Source organism: Cydia pomonella, chromosome 5, assembly GCF_033807575.1.
Source record: "Cydia pomonella isolate Wapato2018A chromosome 5, ilCydPomo1, whole genome shotgun sequence".
Taxonomy (NCBI): Eukaryota; Metazoa; Arthropoda; class Insecta; order Lepidoptera; family Tortricidae; genus Cydia; species Cydia pomonella.
This window is the reverse complement of record NC_084707.1, coordinates 18,780,111-18,799,747: the sequence shown is the minus strand read 5'-3', so window position 1 is coordinate 18,799,747 and position 19,637 is coordinate 18,780,111. Positions and strand designations below refer to the sequence as shown.

At 36.9% G+C, this 19,637-nt stretch overlaps 2 protein-coding genes across 3 annotated transcripts; both read right to left on the bottom strand.

Annotated features, from left to right (window-relative positions):
* Positions 1 to 1,099: 1,099 nt before the first annotated feature.
* LOC133517983 (uncharacterized) lies at positions 1,100 to 4,390 on the bottom strand. The gene has a single exon (XM_061851510.1). It carries the CDS (start codon positions 3,521 to 3,523, stop codon positions 1,751 to 1,753), a length of 1,773 nt encoding a protein of 590 aa, XP_061707494.1. The 5' UTR covers positions 3,524 to 4,390; the 3' UTR covers positions 1,100 to 1,750.
* Positions 4,391 to 7,241: 2,851 nt separating this feature from the next.
* LOC133517976 (uncharacterized) lies at positions 7,242 to 15,141 on the bottom strand. 2 transcript variants are annotated; one of them, XM_061851491.1, is made up of 2 exons: positions 14,798 to 15,141; positions 7,242 to 13,840 (listed from the first exon to the last, which is right to left on the bottom strand). In XM_061851491.1, the coding sequence occupies exon 2, from the start codon at positions 13,837 to 13,839 to the stop codon at positions 11,812 to 11,814; it is 2,028 nt and encodes a 675-aa protein (XP_061707475.1). In that variant the 5' UTR covers position 13,840; positions 14,798 to 15,141; the 3' UTR covers positions 7,242 to 11,811. The 2 variants fall into 2 exon arrangements, with proteins under 2 accessions (XP_061707475.1, XP_061707474.1); XM_061851490.1 differs by having other exon boundaries at positions 14,805 to 15,140.
* Positions 15,142 to 19,637: the final 4,496 nt, after the last annotated feature.

Here is a 19,637-nt window from a genome sequence, read left to right as displayed (position 1 = left end):
ATGTAGCCTTCATCCTGTGATCCATACTATGGATCACGGGGGTATGGAGTGTAGAAAAAGGAGCAAAATCTGTATGTATGAAAAGTGTCCATCAAAAAACATTAAATAGGTGGCGCCACAATACACCAAAATGAAATGTCATAAGCCTAGTATTTTATATAGATGTGCTATACGCGTGCGCCCGTGTGGGATAGAACATATCCAATGCAAAAAAATTAAGAACACTTTTTGACATTCCTGAGAACATATTTTTTGCCCCTCCTCCCCTCTCCAAATTTCATCTCTATATTATTATACCTCTATGGTTCTTGTAATACCCAATGAGCCTTCCTAGCGCCACCGGAGAGATTAGGAACTATTATTTAAAGCTGAAATACCTGCTCACATTTTCCAACAGTTCTGCTATAAAAGATTGTCGTCCTTTTTCTACCATACTTACTATACTATACTATATCCATACGGTCGCGGAATGGGAGCAACGGGTCCTCCATTCTTTAATTAATAGATAGCTTATGTTATGTAGTCTTAGGAGCTACTAATAACTCCATATCGACAAATTGGGATGATTTGCCAGTCGTGGACACAATTATTATGTATATGTATAATGTAATATTCTGTGGGTATATGTGTATGTTTATGCCCGCGTATTATTTATGGTTTGTTTGTATCGTGACCTAAAAAATACCTTATCGTATTTTTATACATCTTGATTTTGCACTGCCTACAACTTATCTGCTTTGCCCAAAGGTTGACTGGTAGAGAACACATTATGGCATTAATTTCACCTTTTGTACGTTGTATTTTTTTTGTGCAATAAAGATTAAATAAATAAATAATTAATGTAAGCATTAGTAAGCAGCAGATTGCCGTTACACTTTACCCAGGCGTTATTGGGAGCGTGCATGACTGTCACGCAACCTAGTGTCCGCAAGTCTAGGGGAAAACGTCAATTCACTACATCTTATAAAACTACTCCAAAACTAAAAACTACTGAACGGATTTTCATACGACTTTCATCTATCAATAGAGTGATTCTTGAGGAAGGCTTAAGTATATAACTTGTTAAGGTTTTGTGTAAATTGTTTGAAATATAACAATGTTATCGGAAAAAATCACGCTGGCTAAGAGCTTTAATCAAAAACGCTGCCTAATCCGTTTGAGCTATAACAACACAATGTATGGTGGGGTTGTTTCTCATTCATAGGTCTACAAAAAAGTCCACGATGTGAAATGTCTATCTTTTAAGGATAACTTACTATATCCATTCTTAACTTCTAGAAAAAGATCACGTAATGTGGCATTTGCAAAGCTATTCACATGGATACATTATTAACAATTATCAAAATAAATACGTTAGTTATATTAAGCATTTCATACAGATTACAATTGTTCATTACACCATACAATTTAAATGAATATTTCAGGAGTAATCGTAAATCAAAGTTTCATTTCGAGCCATATAATCGTACGAAAAGTTAAAGACGCTATCCGCAGTTAGTTCAAATTTTTACCACCTTATGCGCTGGGATCGCTTTACTTACCCCCACCACGCACTTCGCACGGTCCCAATAGTCGTCTCTCAAATAAGGAAGTTTGTATGGGGAATCAATAAAAATTAGAGTTCCCTGGGCACCTGCCCCCTTCAGCTCCTACCCGTCGACGAACATGATACAAGACCTCACCGATTTGGCATGCGATTTCTGATATATTGTCATTTGCCAATCAATTTCATGTACCTTAAATATAAAAGTCAATTACAAACACAATACAACTTAATAAGACCACTTTCCATGCAGCTGGTTTCTTTAGCATATTTGTTGAGTCGCATGATGGGACCAAAGGCGACCCATTGGCTTCGCTGGCGCCCCGCCATCCCTTGAAATATTCCACCGCCGGGTGTTGCCTCCAAAATTACTTTGTAAGTCCGCTCTCTGATCGAAACCGCTTTCATGTTAGCATTACCAACTATGTTCCTTAATGTTAGCGTTTGGCATTTAGGAAAGTCGGCTAACATTTTATTAATTCTATTCAAAATAACGGTGGCAGCTATTACGATTTCCCGTTTCTGTATGGGCTCTGCAGTGCTTAAGTCGCAGGCGCACCAAGCTTTATCAATGCCGATTGACATGCATGACCGATTAGCGGATACTGGTAGAAACAAACTGTGATAAATACCATTAGATTTGTTTTCTTTCAAACTTATTTTTAAATGGTGATTTTTCAATAGTTTTGGGTTTACAAGATCCACTATAGTACGATAAGCGTCATAAGGCGTCGTCAGCCGGTTACTGTTAACTTGAAAATTTGTGTATGCATCTTTATACGTTTCTCTAAAAGACGTAGGTACAAGAATAGAAAATAATGGCAGGTTACCCTCCAGACGGCCCTGTTGTGTTTTAGCAAAGCGCCCCCATCTCATACCATGGTCGCCCAATACTATTAAAATTGTATCATCTAATAATTGATTGCTTTCTAGCTCAGTAAAAAAATTTAAATAACCTTCGTCCATTATTTGCGGTTTCTTTAAAATATTATGACTTACAGACTCTTCCCAAAAGAAACCAAAAAGTTTGTCTTTATTATGACTCAGATACTGCAATAGTCCTTTGATATAATTTAAAACTATTTTATAAAATGCTTTATTTTTTAAACAGCGACGATCATACACATTGACGTGATGTGAGATGATGTTGTTCGCTTCCGCCATAAAGGGCTGTAAGTAGTAATCAGTGGGTATTGTCGGCCAACTGTACTCGTAAGAGCCCATCGCGCCCACCACGCTGTCGGAACCCAAAGCCGTGTAGTACCCAGCATTTCTATATAACTCCCAAATGAAACTGCACTGTAAAGTTTCACATGAATTAAAAGATCTGCCTGTCAATAACGGAAATAAATTGGGGAACGAGTTATATCCAACTTTGTTATAGCCTTTAAGCTGAACCGCACCTCTATCTTTAAGGAATTTTGCCGTTTTTGGCATAGTTCGTTCGAAGTTTAATCTAGACAAGCTTTCCAAACCAAGGATGATAACATTGTAGGCAGATTCAAGTATTGGCCTCTTTGGCCTAGCTTCACCAATAATGAAAACAAAGTAATCACTGTAAATTGTTGAATCTTTATAGGAACAATCTACACGCACGAATTCGTGTTCTGCTTTTATTACTGTGAGAAACTGTTTGCAGGTACTGTATAATATATTCTTTATATTATTGTATGCTGAAAAGTTCATGTAGCAACAGGATAACGAGTTTTCATCACTGATATTGAAGTTTGTAAACATATCTTTTAAGATCCAAATATGTGTTGCATTAGAATCCAATAACTGGTTTTCTTTATCACAGTTTTCAATTTCAGGTGGACCACTCATCGCTTTTATTATCTCACGTTCCTCGGAAATGTTGGTAATATTGCATCCTTCCGTTTTAATAATAAATACGTCATAACTTGACTCACAATTACTAGAGTTGTAGAAGGCTTGATCACTAATAAAATAACAAATTATAATTAAATAGGAATAACTCATATGTACGAAGAAATGTCAACTCCTTGGTTGACGCGCTATCTTACTATGATACAAGTACGTAGTAACTTATATGTATGCTGCGATCACTAGTTTTCAACGTTTTGGAAGTTTATAAATATTAATGTTTCAATTAGCAAACATTTCGGTCGGTGCCATGCGATAATGAAAAAAGTTTGCGCGTTTGGAACTAGGTAGAACCTGTGCTAGAACCGAATGAATAAATGCGGTAAGGGCTCCTCTACACGATGGCCCAGTGTAAGCCAGTCTAAGGGACGCAGATATGCGGTGGAATGAGATAGCGATAGAGATAGATAGATTGTAGGAGCAATATCACTTAAATATAAATAACTTAACTATAAATACTTAAGAACTTAAGTATAAATGCGTCCCTTGGACTGGCCTGCGCTGGGCCATCGTGTAGAGAAGCCATAACACTGCTGGTATATAATACTTATGTGAAATAGTTATTTGTTTTACAAGGGGCAAAGTTGTACCTGTGAAAAGCGAAAGATTCCAAAATTGAACCACGAGCGTAACGACGTAGTGGTTTGAAAAGTGGAAACTTGAGCGTTGCGAGAGTTTCAAGGCACGAGGGTTAAACAAATTTTGCTACCGAGTGAAATATAAAATGTTCACCACACCAACCCAAGGAAAATACTAACTGTAAAAAAATCGAACAAAATCAAATCCAAGTAGGGAACATTATTGAATATTTATCATTCATAATTATCATTTAAATACCTACAATTCTACTAGCCAACTTAAGGAATCAACTCAAAATTAGCATCTTTGCCACTCTTGTGGATAAAACGCAACTTTCTCATTAGTTATTAAACAATCAAGAGGGCCTTACTAGCGGTGTGCTGAAAAAAAAATGCACGGGTAGTTGCGCGAGCCCACTTATATGCCGGTTTCACACGTATTAGGTCCTTAAAACACCGTACCACGTTGGCAAAAAAAGCGGGCAATCCAGTTTTACTAAATAATAATTTATTATTATTTTTATTTAATTGATAGAGCACATGCACCTTGTAATAAAATAAATTACTAAATGCAAATATGTTAATGCTTTCTTAGGGTTATTATACAAAAATTGTTTTAACGGTATCGTATCTGGAGAAGCCCAAACTTTTGGTATGTTTAGAAAATTATTTTTATTCTAATTAAAAATAAATGACTGAAATGTATTGATGTGATATATATTTAGAATAGGCTTAAAAAACTCTTTCATTTAATACCACACACGATAGGTTTTAGAACAAAAAAAAAAACAAACAAAAAAGGTGACGTCATGACTTCTCCATTTTTTTTTTATTCTACGGGTAAAATTGATTCACATGGTCTAAAGATCAATCGTATCGATTTTGATGTTTTTAAAACAATTTGCAGCGTCTTTTGGCGTACCTCTAGCAGTATGCTATGCTATGGGTAATATTTCACTAAAGGTTAATTGACAAGTTGTATAGGTATATTCGTCGTAAGTAGACTTACTCAATACTCAGTATCTTTATTGCTCATAAGGAAAAATCCATGCAGTAGTGGATACACAGTATAAAATTATATCAAATTTAAGCAAAAACCAATTTTTTTTTATAATAACATGTCAATAATATTGATAATAAAATTAATAAATAACACAAAATTAAAATAGATGAGGTCATTCCGATTAGAATAATAATGAATAATTACAATAAATTAATACAACGCATCAGAAAATTCAACAAATAATAATAACAGTTCAAAACAACAAAAATGAAAATAAAATGAGTGTGATTAATGATTATCCGTCTAAATTCAGTCAAATATCTTACCAAAGTATTGGTCCAGGTTATAGAATGGTCTACTTATTAAATACGTCTTAACAAAATATATTTAAAAACACAACATAATACATATAAAACTTAAAATCTAAATCTACAAATAAATAAAACTAATCTTAAAATAAATAATTAAAAACTATCCCCCTGCGGCATGGTGCCGTAGATGCTGGCAGCATTTCCTCGTTGTATCGCAATACTTATTCTCTGTGCGAGGAAGCTGCCAGCTCTACGATCATTGGTAGCGTCTGCTATTTTTTTGGATAATTCCTTGAATAGTGTAGATGCATTCGGACCCCACGGGCCAAGGGTCTCGACGCCAAAAGGTACGAAATCGTATTCGGGGCCGAGACCCCTATATTTGATCTTTTTTAATTTTTCGGCCGCCTCTGCCGCCGCGCCGGCTTTTGCAGTTGTGCCGTGGAGATGAGACGGGGCTAGGGTGTCTACACATGTGGCGTCCCACACCAGCACCCGTCCCATCTTCCACGGAATTAGTGACATTCCGTCCGGTCTCTTACCATCGTCTCTTACAATACCAGCTGGCTCAAGAAGAGCTGGCACGTTCACGCTGGCAAGAGACCGGCGGAGAATATCGAGCGCGGCGTGTCTATTACAGAAGCGGCCGGCGCTCCTTTGGCAGGAGAGCCCGTGGTGTCCGAGGGCGTCGACATCAGTGCCGCAGGGGCACCTATGTGGAGCACAGACCCGGACGTCGAGTCGCAGGCAGGTTGCAACGCGCAGAGTGTGCGGTTCCAAAAATGTGCCTGTGTGTACCGAAGGAAACGCGTGCAGCCAGGCGCCGGATTCCTTCGTACCCGCTGCTAAGAGTCTGGCGCGTCTTAACTGTATGTTTAAATACCCTATTAATTTTTAGTTCTTTCGCTAATTTCATGCAAAATAAATGTAGGTATTTGTGTAGCTTTAAGTTCTCATGCAAGTGAATTGTCAAATTCTTATTTAGTGAGAATAAAAAATCTTAAACCTAAAAATACGTCTTAAGATTTGTACTACTACACATAACTACTTAACATTACTGGATTCCTTAATTTTTATTTCAAGACTATTATATATTTTGATTGCGATATGATTGATGCTTTTCTTACAGTAAAGCATCAATCAAAAGTAAAGTATGATTCAGGTAGCAGTAGATCTAAATTGCGGCGAAGCGGGTATCTCTCACATTCTTTTTTGGATTTGTATGCGTATTTTTTTATAAACAAATAAATAGATTTGGTATGTATACAATGCAGTTACTGTAAGGATATTGTTTTCTATAAATAGATGCCTACGCGTTTCAGGGAAGTAACCTTCAATGAAGCGTATGCATTTTTTTTGCATCAGTAGTATTTTATTTATACTTGGACTATTGCCTCATACTTCAATGCCATACCGGGTTATATTCTCGACATATGAATAGTAAATAGTTCTCAGGGTTTGGTTATCGCTAAAGTTAAGCCATCGATTTTAGAGATAAAAATGCACTTCCTAGATGTTTCACAATATAGTTTATGTGGGCATGCCAACTTAAGTATGGGTATAGGTCGATACCTAGAAAACGAATTGAGTCCGATTTAGCAAAAGGGAGATTTAGAGAACAGAATGCACGTTTAAAAATCATGTAATAAGTTGATGGTTAGTCTTTAGCGATTTTAATACCCTAAACTGCGCAAGTGTTATTATAAGCGTCTAACTTCTATGAAATTATGACCTATACCTAAAGTAACACTTGCTTGCACAATCTGTGCTGTCAAAATCGTTGAAGAGTTATCTTGGTCTAACTCTAATGGTCAATTGAGTTTTGCAAAATACTTTAGAATTTATTACCCCACAACGCCTTCTACATCTGATCGACACTTTATCGGGAATTTGAACTGGGCAAAGCAGAAAAAAAAAGCCAAACTGTTTGATCATTTATTGTTTAAGTTGTACCTAACTGTGACAAGATTGGCAAACTGTACTTAGTAATAGGTACCTACTACCTAATTTTATAGGCATTCTTAGGTATAATTCAACAAGATTTTGTTATGTGAATGATTTTGTAGTTAAACGAAGGCTGAAACACCTGCAGGGTTGTTGAAATCCATTGACTATTTTCATGTCGATTTTACATAAGCACACCTAGGGGCATAGCAGTAATAAAATGTGGCAAGTTTTAGGAAAACAGCGCTATAACATTATTTTTCTTTTTAATAAAACGTGGAATGATGGTTCATTTTTATATGGAGCAGATGTCACGTTAAATGTTTGTTATCATTTTTTGCAAGCTTGGCACTTTATTTTTTGTTAAAATACGGTAAATACAAATTTCTTAAATTATTTTTTAATTAAGCCCAACGAAAATATACTTCAAGGAACTGTCATGTTAGGGACCATCATTAGACGCAAGAGGTACAGTCAGCCAAGAAAGTGGTTTACCACTTTTCGACTCTATTTAGTGTAGACAGCACAGCAGCTCCAAAAGAGTGGATTAGGACAAAAACTGAATTTAACCTTAATTTTAAGATTTTACGTTATTTACCTATGTAAATACATTTTTCTCGTGATTTCAAAAGTATATATTTAACATAATAATGTAGGTATTACCTCTAGTTATGTACATACACATACAAATTAGTACAGTACGGCTACCACTAGTTTTGACATTGACATATTCGCTCACATCTACGTAAATTAGCTACTTTCTATATATACATCTCAATTGCACAAATATGCAAGTACGACTAGTACGAGCAAGATGGATAGAAAGTAAGCTACGTAGACGTGAGCGAATATTTTAATGTCAAAGCTGGTGGTAGTGGTTAGTGGTACTGATCCAGCTATCTCCCTTAATATTTCCACGCAAACTCATAAATTACGGAAACGCAAGTTAAGTACTAAAACCTCAATATATTTATTTATATTTATACATAGGTATGAGATATATGTCGATAGATATACTCGTTATATAGAATAGATCACTCATATTTCATTGAGTAGGCCTTTTTACGGGACACATCATTCCTAACAACACGACTAAAAGATCATTCTTGCTTAAAATCTTGAGATTATAAAGCCGTTAATTACGATTATTATGTAATATATTTTTTGGAAGACTTAGTAGGTAGAACTACCAGAATCCCACATTCTAGCCTCTGGGCTCTCTACCACGAAAAAGGAAAATCAAAATGTCCTTACCTGCCTCTCTATCGCTCGAATATGCAAGAGCGATAGAGAAGCAGATAACGAAAGTGAGATTTTGTGGGTGCTACAAGGAAAAACGTAGTTCATGGAAGAGGATCCAGACATGGATTTGCAATTTAACAATAACATAAGATTGTCATGTCATGAACATTATTAGTGTTAATTTTTGATGTAGTATAATTATTTAGGTTTTTGTACCTACATGATGATCACCATTTATATGGTTTACAACACGAGGCTTTATCACTATCTATTCAAATAATGGAGTTTAAAATAATGTACTTAAACAAAAAACCACGTGACTCAGTAATTCAACGGAGGGTGCTTAGTCGAACAACCGAGATCAAACGGTGTAGCCATCTACTCGAGTATAGGCCAAAGGTATATCGCCATCTATTCGAGCATATTTTTTTCTTGATTTTGCGAGGCACGTTTTTTTTCTTTATCTTATACGGAGTCGAATCTTTGGTATTACGAATTTCATGGAACGTTGGGACAGCCGATTATAAAGAGACTGAGAAATCCTTCCTAGCCTTATTGATTACGTACCCTATAAACGTAGTACCTACACTTGAAGAAATAGAACCTTTGAGCAAAAATAGATCGTTTTAGAACGCACTTAAACTATTAGGCAAAACTGATATTTCATTCCAAATAGCACTAGATTCAATGGCCATATCTTGTGTTAAGATTTTCTATAAAAATTACAATTAAAGAGAAAACATAGTCATTTAATATCACTTAATATCTAATATAATACCTTATTCGGCATATTTTTGTAACTATTAATTTTGGAAAATACTACAACGAAAAATTATATTGTAGTATTATTAAATAATAGTACAAAAATCATACATAAGTACCTATACATATATAAAAGTCAAAAATGATCTATGACGTATGTACTTATGTAGTGCCATTGCTAATGTTACAGGAAATAATTTTAGCCCTACAGCATATTCTACGCACCAATCCTGAGGCTACGCGGCGTAGCACCTCGTGGCGCGTACTCATTACAATCAAAATATACGGCCCGATTCGCAGAATGAGATACGATAACGATAAGTTCTGGTTTAGATAAGTTCTCTTTCAGATACCGTTTGTATGTCGTATAATTGACAGAAGCAGCTCGATTCGGGCAACCAATGTCACTTTGACGCTAGTAATATTCTTGATAGATCTTATTGGGATCATAGTGGAATCGAAATAAATGTCAATTTTGACATGTCGTTTAGTTATCGATCTTCCCAAGATCTTAAACGTGTCTTAATCATTCTTCGAATCGGGCCGATAGACTTCCATGATATGTAGCGGAAATTCTTCATAGCAGAATGCTTAACGCATATTCAAGTATACAATGTTATAGCTACAATTTATAAATATCTATACGACATAATAAATAAATCGGCCAAGAGCATATCGGGCCATGCTCAGAGTAGGGTTCCGTAGTTACTCTCCCGTCACAAGAAGCTAAACTGGAGCTTAAAGTATAGTAGATTATTAACCAAGGGATGAACTGTGGATCAACTGTACGTCTTTTTACTATGAAGGGGAAACTTTTTGCGATAACTCAAAAACAGCTAAACTGATCATGTCCGCTATAGTTTTCATTTAATGTCTTTCTTAAGCTCTACTTCCACGATATTTTTCATATTTTTTTGACGTATGGTTCAAAAGTTAGAGTGGGGACACACACACATTTTTTTTTCTTTCGGAGCGATTATCTCCGAATATATTCACTTTATCAAAAAATGTTTGTTGAAGACCCCTGTTAGTTTTAAAAGAGCTTTCAAACGATATCCCACACTGTAGGGTTGAAGCAAAAAAAAATCACCCCCACTTTACGTGTAGGGGAGGTACCCTAAAAAATATATTATTTAGATTTTATTCTACGACTTTGTCGGCTTTATTGATTTATATATCCATGCCAAATTTCTAGCACTAACGACTACGGAGCAAAGCCTCGGACAGACAGACAGACAGCCGGACATGGCGAAACTATAAGGGTTCCTAGTTGACTACGGAACCCTAAAAAAGGCTAACTAGAAACTAAAATTAACACCTATTTAGTATCAATTCCAATAGAGTTGTCGCGCTCTCTCTCTTGTATGTGATTTAGAGCAAAGAAGCGTACGCTTATTGGATAATAAATGTGTGATATAATTTTGATATGTGGAAAACAGTCTTAAAAAAGTTCCTTAAAACGAAAAAGTTACATAATTAAAATATATTAATAGGATCAAGAAAAATTACCAAAATTAATTTGAAAGTAGATTGAAATTTGGCGTAATTTTATTTATGTCGAGGACTGGATGTTTATTTCGGTATAGTTTAAACCTGCATTTAGATGAAACGGACATAAGTAAGTATCTTCGTATACATAGGTACCAAGATATTTAGGCGACTAATAATATTAGTATACCTAATTGCTTGCATTTAATATCAGGTGGATATTCCATAACAATAAACATATTCACGAATTTCACTGTACTTAATTGAGTATTAATTTAAGATAGATATGTAAACATTCGTCGTCATCGTAATATAATATTATTTTTAACAGAGAAAAAGATACCTGTGGTGGCACCATGGTTCCATTTTTATCACTTGTCACTATACCCGTCACTTTCGCGCTTACATACTTGTTAGAACGTGACAGCCATGGTAACAAATGATAAAGAGCCGACCATCTTAGCCCTACTGGGCAGGTAGGTACCTACAGATGTAGTCTATAATTGTTTTCGTTCGTATTTGTCATGCTAGTTTAGTCAATGACAGTACTTTTTTTTTTGTACGGAGACAGACAGAAATAGCAATAAACGTTCGTAAATTTCCGTGAAAATACGATGGAAAATAATTATGCACTACATAATATCTGTACCTACCTGTGCATTGTAGTCACATATATAATTTCAAAATGATATACAATATAGACTAGACACCTACATTTGAAGTCCTGATTGAGCCTTCATTCTTCTACAATTTAATTGATTAAATTGTTCAAAGGAAAATACGGGTAAGTTTGAGTATCGTAAGTATGAGTATCGTAAGTACGTTAACTGCCCAAAATTTACTAAACTGTAGATTGTAGAGGAAAAGTCCGATTTTTAGGGTTGCGTAGTGAAAACTGGGAACCCATATTAAAAATCTATCTTAGTACAGAAATAGGTACCTACCTAGGTGTCATATTGCATTTCCTATGATATCTAGGATACAACATTTTTCTAATGTTATATGGAATGAACATGTAGCATACTAGTAATAATATCACAGCACTTACATTTTCTACTAAAAAGTAATAGTTTCAGTCAAGCAAACACAATATAGTTTTAGAATGTAACTGTTAACGCAGTGGCTCTGATTGCCGTAGAGGTTGAGTCTGCTCACGGAGCCGGCGAGCGCCCAGTCGGCGGCGGCGTCCTCGGTGGTGGTGTCGACGCCGGCGCCGCGCACGCTGCGTCGGAGCGTGGCCTCGAACACGCCGCCGCCGGGCGCCGTCCGCACCAGCACCAGCAACTCCCGCCACCCCTCCTCATCCGCTGCCGGCGTGCCCGCCTCCATTTCTCGCACGTCCACTATGTTAGCCAGCGAAAGGCGCGCACATTCCGGATGTCCAATTAGCAACTCATTCATATGCGCCACAATAAACTGTGCAGCATTCTTCGCTTCATCGCTTTCTACAGACAGCGACCGGTCTTTGTGACACGTACACCAGTGGTCATCTATTCCGGCCGTCTTGCACGTCCGATTTTTTGGTATAGGCAGGAACAGGCTTATACTTCGGTTATCAGCATACTTCTGTTTATATCTAGCCGAAATTTTCTCATTTCTAATAGACTCTAAGTTTGCCAAGTCCGATATAGTTGCATACATATCAAATGGTGTTGTCAAATGCTTACTATTAAGTTTTATATTATGATATGCCAAACTATAATTCCTTTGGAACGACGGAGGCAGTAGGATATGCACGAAAGGCAAACGTTCCTCTAGCCGGCCTTGTTTCGTTAACCTGAAATTACCCCATCTTATACCATGGTCACTTAACATGATAATAACAGTATCGTCTAAATATTTAGATTCGTCAAGCTTCTTTAAAAAGTTTTCGTAATTAATGTCCATAGACCTCGGGTTGTTTAAAAAATCGTGGCTCATAGTCACTTCCCAAAAAAATCCAAATAATTTGGAAGACCGTAAAGTTCTCGTTAGGCTTTCGACATAATCTAATAAAACCTTATATGCGTACTTATTCCCCATGCATATGTAGGAATTGAAATCTTTGATATTCCCTACGTGCATCTCGGCCTCGCGTATGAAGGTGTGCAGATAGTAGTCGGTGGGCGTGGCGGCGAAGCCGTGCCGCACGAAATTGAAGGTGCCGAGGTAGGCGCTGTCCTCGCCGAACGCTGTGTAGAACCCGTTCTCTTTGTACCAGTCCCAAACGAATGGACAGTTGTCGAATGTATGTCTTGGACTTGGCCAACACATCCGTTTTAACTCCGTGTCTTTGACACCCAGTAGCATCGCGGCGAGGTTTGGAAAAGTATTGTCACCAATTTTATTATAGCCAAATAATTCAATTGCCCCTTTATTCCTAAGGAACTCTAATGTCCTTGGCATTGTTCTGTAGAAATTCAACCTCGATACTGAATCAATGCCTAAAATAATCACGTTATACGCTGGCTGATTTTGCATGATCTGTACGTTGTTTATATTATCCGAAATCAGGAGTTTCTTTGGAGCAAATATAAAAAAATCTTCAAATAATAGTGAATCCTTTTCACCCATGTTGTCGTAACAGGACACTCTAACAAATTCATCCAGCGCTTCTATTATATCAAAGAACTCGATACAATCGTGGTACTTGACGCGGTCGTCGACGTGGTATGACGTGATGTCCGTGATCGCGTTGGGTCGGTAGAAGGCCTTGTAGCAACACGAAATATTGAAATCCTTAGACAAGTTATAGTGTTGTAAGTTATTATTGTTGATCCATATGTGTGTGGCGTTGTTGGCTAGGAGGGAAGTGTGCATATGCACACATTTTTTTAAGCGCCTCGGGGGTTCAATAAATTTCTTGATGTTGTCATCGAACGGGCGCAGCGCAGGTATCGTGCAGCCGTTGGTATTGATAGTGAACCGGCTGTCGGAGTCGAGCTCGTAGTAGTGGCCGGGGCGGAGCAGCTCGCCGTCGAGGGACACGAACTCGGGCTCGCGGCAGAGCGATACGGTCATGAAGGTGACGCCGAAGACCACGGCTAGCAGGAATAGACACCGCAAGCGTATTCCGCTCAAACATGTCGGTTGAAGCGACGTCATGCTGAAAATTTAAAGTATTTTTTTTGGGAAAGTTAACTTTGAATTTAATAAATCTAAGTATATATATTTTAGTTTATTTAGGAAACAAACAGTCACATATTAATATATATAAGCTTAAGTGATAACAAACAGACCTTATACTATATTAAATAGCTATAGATACCCAAAGAAATTAAAGAAGATTAGTTAACTGTTGTCTCTACATTAGGAACATCCAATAAAAATTGTGTGATATTCCTTACGTTAGGTATGCAGTTAAAACACTTGTTCTGGTCGTATTCTAATTCTAAGTATCATCACTCTGTTCTATCGTCCAGAATTAGGAACAATGGGTAAATTAGTTTTTAATAAATAGTCCGATACAGTAAGTCTGCCTAATGCGTTGGTAACTTGGTATAATAACGTATCAAAGTTATGAGTTTGAAACTACTATTTTGAGGAAATATACTACTGTATACTTAGGAGATTTTGAAATTTTAAGTGCAGTAGATTATTGCAGTAACTGCGGCAGGATCACTATAGCTGTAGGAAGCAGGTATCCCATTGGTCCGGACAATGGGTAAAATAGGATGCAAGGGCTCAGGAAGTAGTTTAATTATTGCATTTGGCTAAAATATTAAGGCAATATTGAAAATTAGAACATTGCGATAATTCTTAATCGGCCTTAACCATTTTTTGGTTGGAGCGCTTACCTAATGTTGTATCTTTTTTTAAGGATTTATAGACGTAACCCAAAATCACCCAAGTAATTTAACAACATTGTTTTATCTATAATGGACTAGTAGTATAGATACCTACTAAAGTCAAGTCTTCACTTATCTGAAATTTAATATTTTTCCACTATAACACATCAGTACTTATGCTAATAAAATTAAGTCACTTTATCACGTAACAACTAACGGCGCGGCGGACGACCTGCACTCTCACTTATCTACGGTAATACTCTACGGTAACTCACCTCTCACCTGATCAAGAAATGATTCACCACTTCACATGTACGGGGTCATAAAAACAATAACATATGATAGGTTCAACGGTGTCCATCTCGCATTGTGTTGTCATGTTTGTCATTAGTGATTGTCTATTGTTTCTGTAAGATGACGTAAGTTGTAGTTTAGTGCATAATATGTGTAGCGCGTGGATGGTCGCGGGCGCGTGGTAGGGAAGTGTGGTTGCACTGAAGATGAGGGTGAGAGCGGAGGCTGCACGCGGCGCGCATGCGCGTGGTAGCCGGCCGGCCGCCCGCCCGCCTCACGCCTCAACAATCAATTTTAAATCATTAATTAGACTTTTTTCTAGAGTTTCATTTTTGATAGAGGTATTTGAAATCATTAACCATCTATGTATTTTGAAAGTAGGCGACTCATTCACTTCGAACCCAGTATTGAAGAATTTAATCAAAGCTTTTGCTTTACTTTCAATAAATACATCTTATGCAAATACTTAGCATGGTGTAGTATTTTGATGAAGATTATGTATCAACCGGAAGAATGAACACAGGCATGTTGTTAGGGAAGGAAACCATTTTTCATGGGACGTTATATTGAAGCTGCAACTTGGGTGAAAATCGGTGATTCACGTGCGAACATATCGCGCAATTTCCATATAAGTGGCGGTCCATCGGGTCCATCTATGTTATTCCTAAAATGTATATTCAGGCACGTACGGTTGAGTTAAGGTGCCTGGTGGCTACAATAGTTGCTGGGTAAATATCAGTCGGATATTGCTTCTAGAAGTTTCTTTGCTGACTTGATAGGAGGAAGCTGACCTTTATTATGTGTAAGAGTGTGTTAAAATATGCTGCCTCCGTACTCATCGAAAGGGCGCCTCAACTAGCATTAATGGGATGAGAAACGCGCTTAGAATCCATAAGTAACTGAGAAGAGAATTGGGTTGAGGCATATTTCCACATTGCTTTGAACAGCTTGTGACATGTGTCATGGCCACCTTTTCTTTTCCTGTCCCTAGGTCTGTAGGTATAATCGGAGGTCGGATAGGCTGTCCTATCATAAGAATAACTGCTGGAACTTAGATTATTGACCCATATCGTTAGGAGATATTACTTTACAGTGTACTTAACTACTTATAGATAAGTGGTGATCCACTTATCCGAAAATCGCAGAGGGAAATGAAAAGAACATGTTAAACATATTTAAACGGGTCCCTCACGTATTTTAAGTCGAAAATCGCTCGACATATTTCACTCTGTAGTGTCGAGGAGGCGAGTAGAGTAAGTACCGTCGTTTTCGGCATACCTAATTGTTAAAAAAATTACGAGTTGCACACGACACTCGCTACGTCGTACGCTAAAGGTTCGTTCACACTGATCGCTGACGTATTACCCAATAAAGTTTCCAGCTACAAAGCACTGTCTAACCATAAATTCATATCTCCTAACGACATGGCTGAATAAGCGGTTATGTTCCAGCAGTTATTTTTATGATACAACAGCCTATCAAACCTTTCTCCTCATACCGAGGCAATCTAGGTAAATTCTACATGTTTTGAATGACAGTCATAAAGTCAGACCAAGCTAAGTTGGCAGCGATTTTGATAGCCTAGGCGGTGCAAGTGTTATTTTAAACGTCAAACTTCTATGAAATTATGAATTTACTTAAGACTAGTACCATCTAGTCTATGCTATCAAAATCGATGCCAACTTAGCTTGGTCTGACTCACGAGCTGTCATTAAAACATGTCGAATTTGGTCCCTAAATAGACGTACGCACGAGGCGACCGACCGCCCGCCCTTTATGATCGGAGGTTCCCACAAATCATCATTATACATAATTATCCACATCGAAGGAGGTGAAAAATGCGAAAGGAATACACCGTGTTTTTATTTAAATTCGTTAATTTCATGGATGCATAGCGTAAATCGAGTTAATTTCTCAAAGACACCATGTAATTAACTCTGTTTCGATTTAATTATAATCAATAATCATTTTTTACCTTATAAGGCACACGCCATTTCCAACGTGTAAACTTGCCTTAATTTTCTCGTATAGTCTAAGATACCACTATGAATTTCTACACCTATCGCAGCTAATTTTAATCTATGAAACACATACTTGCTAACAAAATTATGCTAACTGTACTTGGCTTTCATTTGATAGGACAATAATAATTATATTTTTAAAGGCACTCATTCCACACGATATAATGGCAATTCAGACGATCTTATTATCACTGTTTTTATTATAAACTATACCACAGAAACCCAGAGGTTTACAAACGTTAAATCTACAGATAGACACGCAAAGTGGCACGCACACAAAGTGTAATAGTGTACCTAATGTAATGAAAAACTAATCGATTATCGAATTAGTCATGCGTTTAATGAATACCCGTACAGTTGGCGTTAAGGTTATTTCAGAGATACATAATGAAGATATGTACCTATTGTACCTACCTACAAGAAATATGTAAGTAAGTAGTCTTGTAAGGTATATAAGAGATATATATATATATATAGTACTTAACTTCAAATTAAACATAATCACAAGCAATGTTACGTTGTTAAAAGCCAACAATCATTCGATTAATCTTGTATTTGTAAACAATTACCTAAGTCTGCGATGCGGTTCCTAGCTGTTTAACACCAATCACCATTTGGACCGTGCGTATTAGGTACCTTTGGCGGACATTTCTTCATAAATGATGCATGTATATTGGTGCGAGTAAGATGAGATTTAAAATATTAAATAACTTAAAATTTTGAACGCCACACACAGTTTTCTAAGGACAGGAACAAAGCCGCTACGACTCTCGTAGAGGGTACGGTTTCAGACGATAATACGATCAGTCGCTGGAGAACTAGGAGCGGCATTGGATTTTGTAAAAAAATATTTTGTTAAAGATCATCTTGATTCGATATCGGGATTAATCGCAATTCGCAGTCCATCTCGCGCTCACAAAAATCTGACACTCATAGTCACGACTCGACTTAAAAATATGATTTCAATTTAATTCCGACTTCCAGTGATCTGCGTTAACACTCGTATGTAGATATTCCATGAACCATGTTATTTTTGTTAATCAAATCAAAACAAATGATTTACACAATAAATTGAAAATATTCATATAGCCTTCAATAAGCAGGAATTACTTATCACTTCGTCGGTTCACTGCAGTACAAAGTGCAGATGTAGTTACGGAAGTATGATATATTTATGATTCACAAAGTACTTATGTATTAGGTACCAGAGACCAGTAAACATTGATGACAGCTAATCATACAAAGTCGCGTGTCGTGTTTATCATTTCGTATTAGGTAAGGCAAGCTAGAACTTATTTAGCTAATTATATTCATGTAATCAAACCTGTGGGCATCGAGTGATAACGAACTCCTCATCTCCGTTAGATTTGTATTCATCCTCAGGCAACACATATAAAACAGATGGTCTCTCTGATAGGGTCGCGTTTTTATTTCAGATATTTTTATTGAAGCTTCATATGTAGCGCCAGTACAGGTATTTTGTATAAATTTGATGGTTGGCAGTCCTCAACTGTGCGTTTCTCCAGAAACATCCTGCCTCGCACAGCTAAATTGTGGAATGAATTGTGGCCCGCGGTATTAACGGAACAATACGAAATCAAGAAAAGAAGATTGTTTCAACTTACACGCCGGCAACGCACTTGAAAACCCTTTGGTGTTGCAGGTGTCCATGAGCGACGTTAATGTCTTTTATCAGGCGATTCGCGCGTTTCTTTCTCCCTATATAATTTTTAAGTCATTTATTACAATTCTAATTATAATTAATTAATAGATATAACTATACCATCTCCTGATCAAATTTACATATGTATGCAAATTTTCAGATTCATCGGAAATCGGGAACTGGGTCAAATTTAACAAGATTTGACCTGTACACACACACGAGTACAGTCACGTCTAAAAAGATCGACACAATCGAAGTGCCAGAAATATGTATACATGACCTCATGGCCCATATATTAGGGTAGTGTGTACATATTTTTGGCACTTTGTCCGTATCGATACTTTCAGACGTGATCGTACCTACATATATTGCAAGTAAAATAAAAGCTTGTAACAGACAGACACATGTAAACGTATCATAGAAATTCTTAATTAAAGTAACCGAACAATTAAAAACAATTTGAGTCCATTGCATGTAGTTAGTACCTTGTTGCAGTCGCTAACTCATACAATGCATATCGATTTCATTCTACTACTCTAGTGTGACATCTACATTTTTCAGTAAGGTACAAGAGTTCAATATAGTTTTTTGTACGTGATCAAATCATATTTTAGTTAGATTAGAGCATGGTAAGACGACTATAGGGTACCTTGTTTTTATATGCCAGATACTACAATGACAGTAGGTATATCCAGTTTGATCAACCGACGTCATTTTAGTACCAATTGGTATAAAAACAGGATGATTAGGTAGTGAATTAGCCAATTCAACTATCATTTCAGTATCTGGAATACGTGTTTAAGTACAAACAGAGTTTAGTCCAAGTCCGACTGACCTAAGGTATATAGATGTGTGGTAACGCAACCTAGATTAATAATGTTTTATTTAAAACCATATTTAAAAATTACATGTATAGTTACTACCTTGTCGCAGTCACTAACGTAATAAATTCAAATCGAATACACTACCATGTTAGTGCGACAAGGTTTTACAATGAGGTTAAGAGTGTTTTTTAAGTAAATATGTCATGTTATAGTTTTATAAGAGTATGGCAGGAAGGCCAGGAAGGTTCCGACAGTTTAACTGACCTTGCATGTAGTGTATGTGGTGGTGTACGGGCTCGGAAGCGCGGCGCAG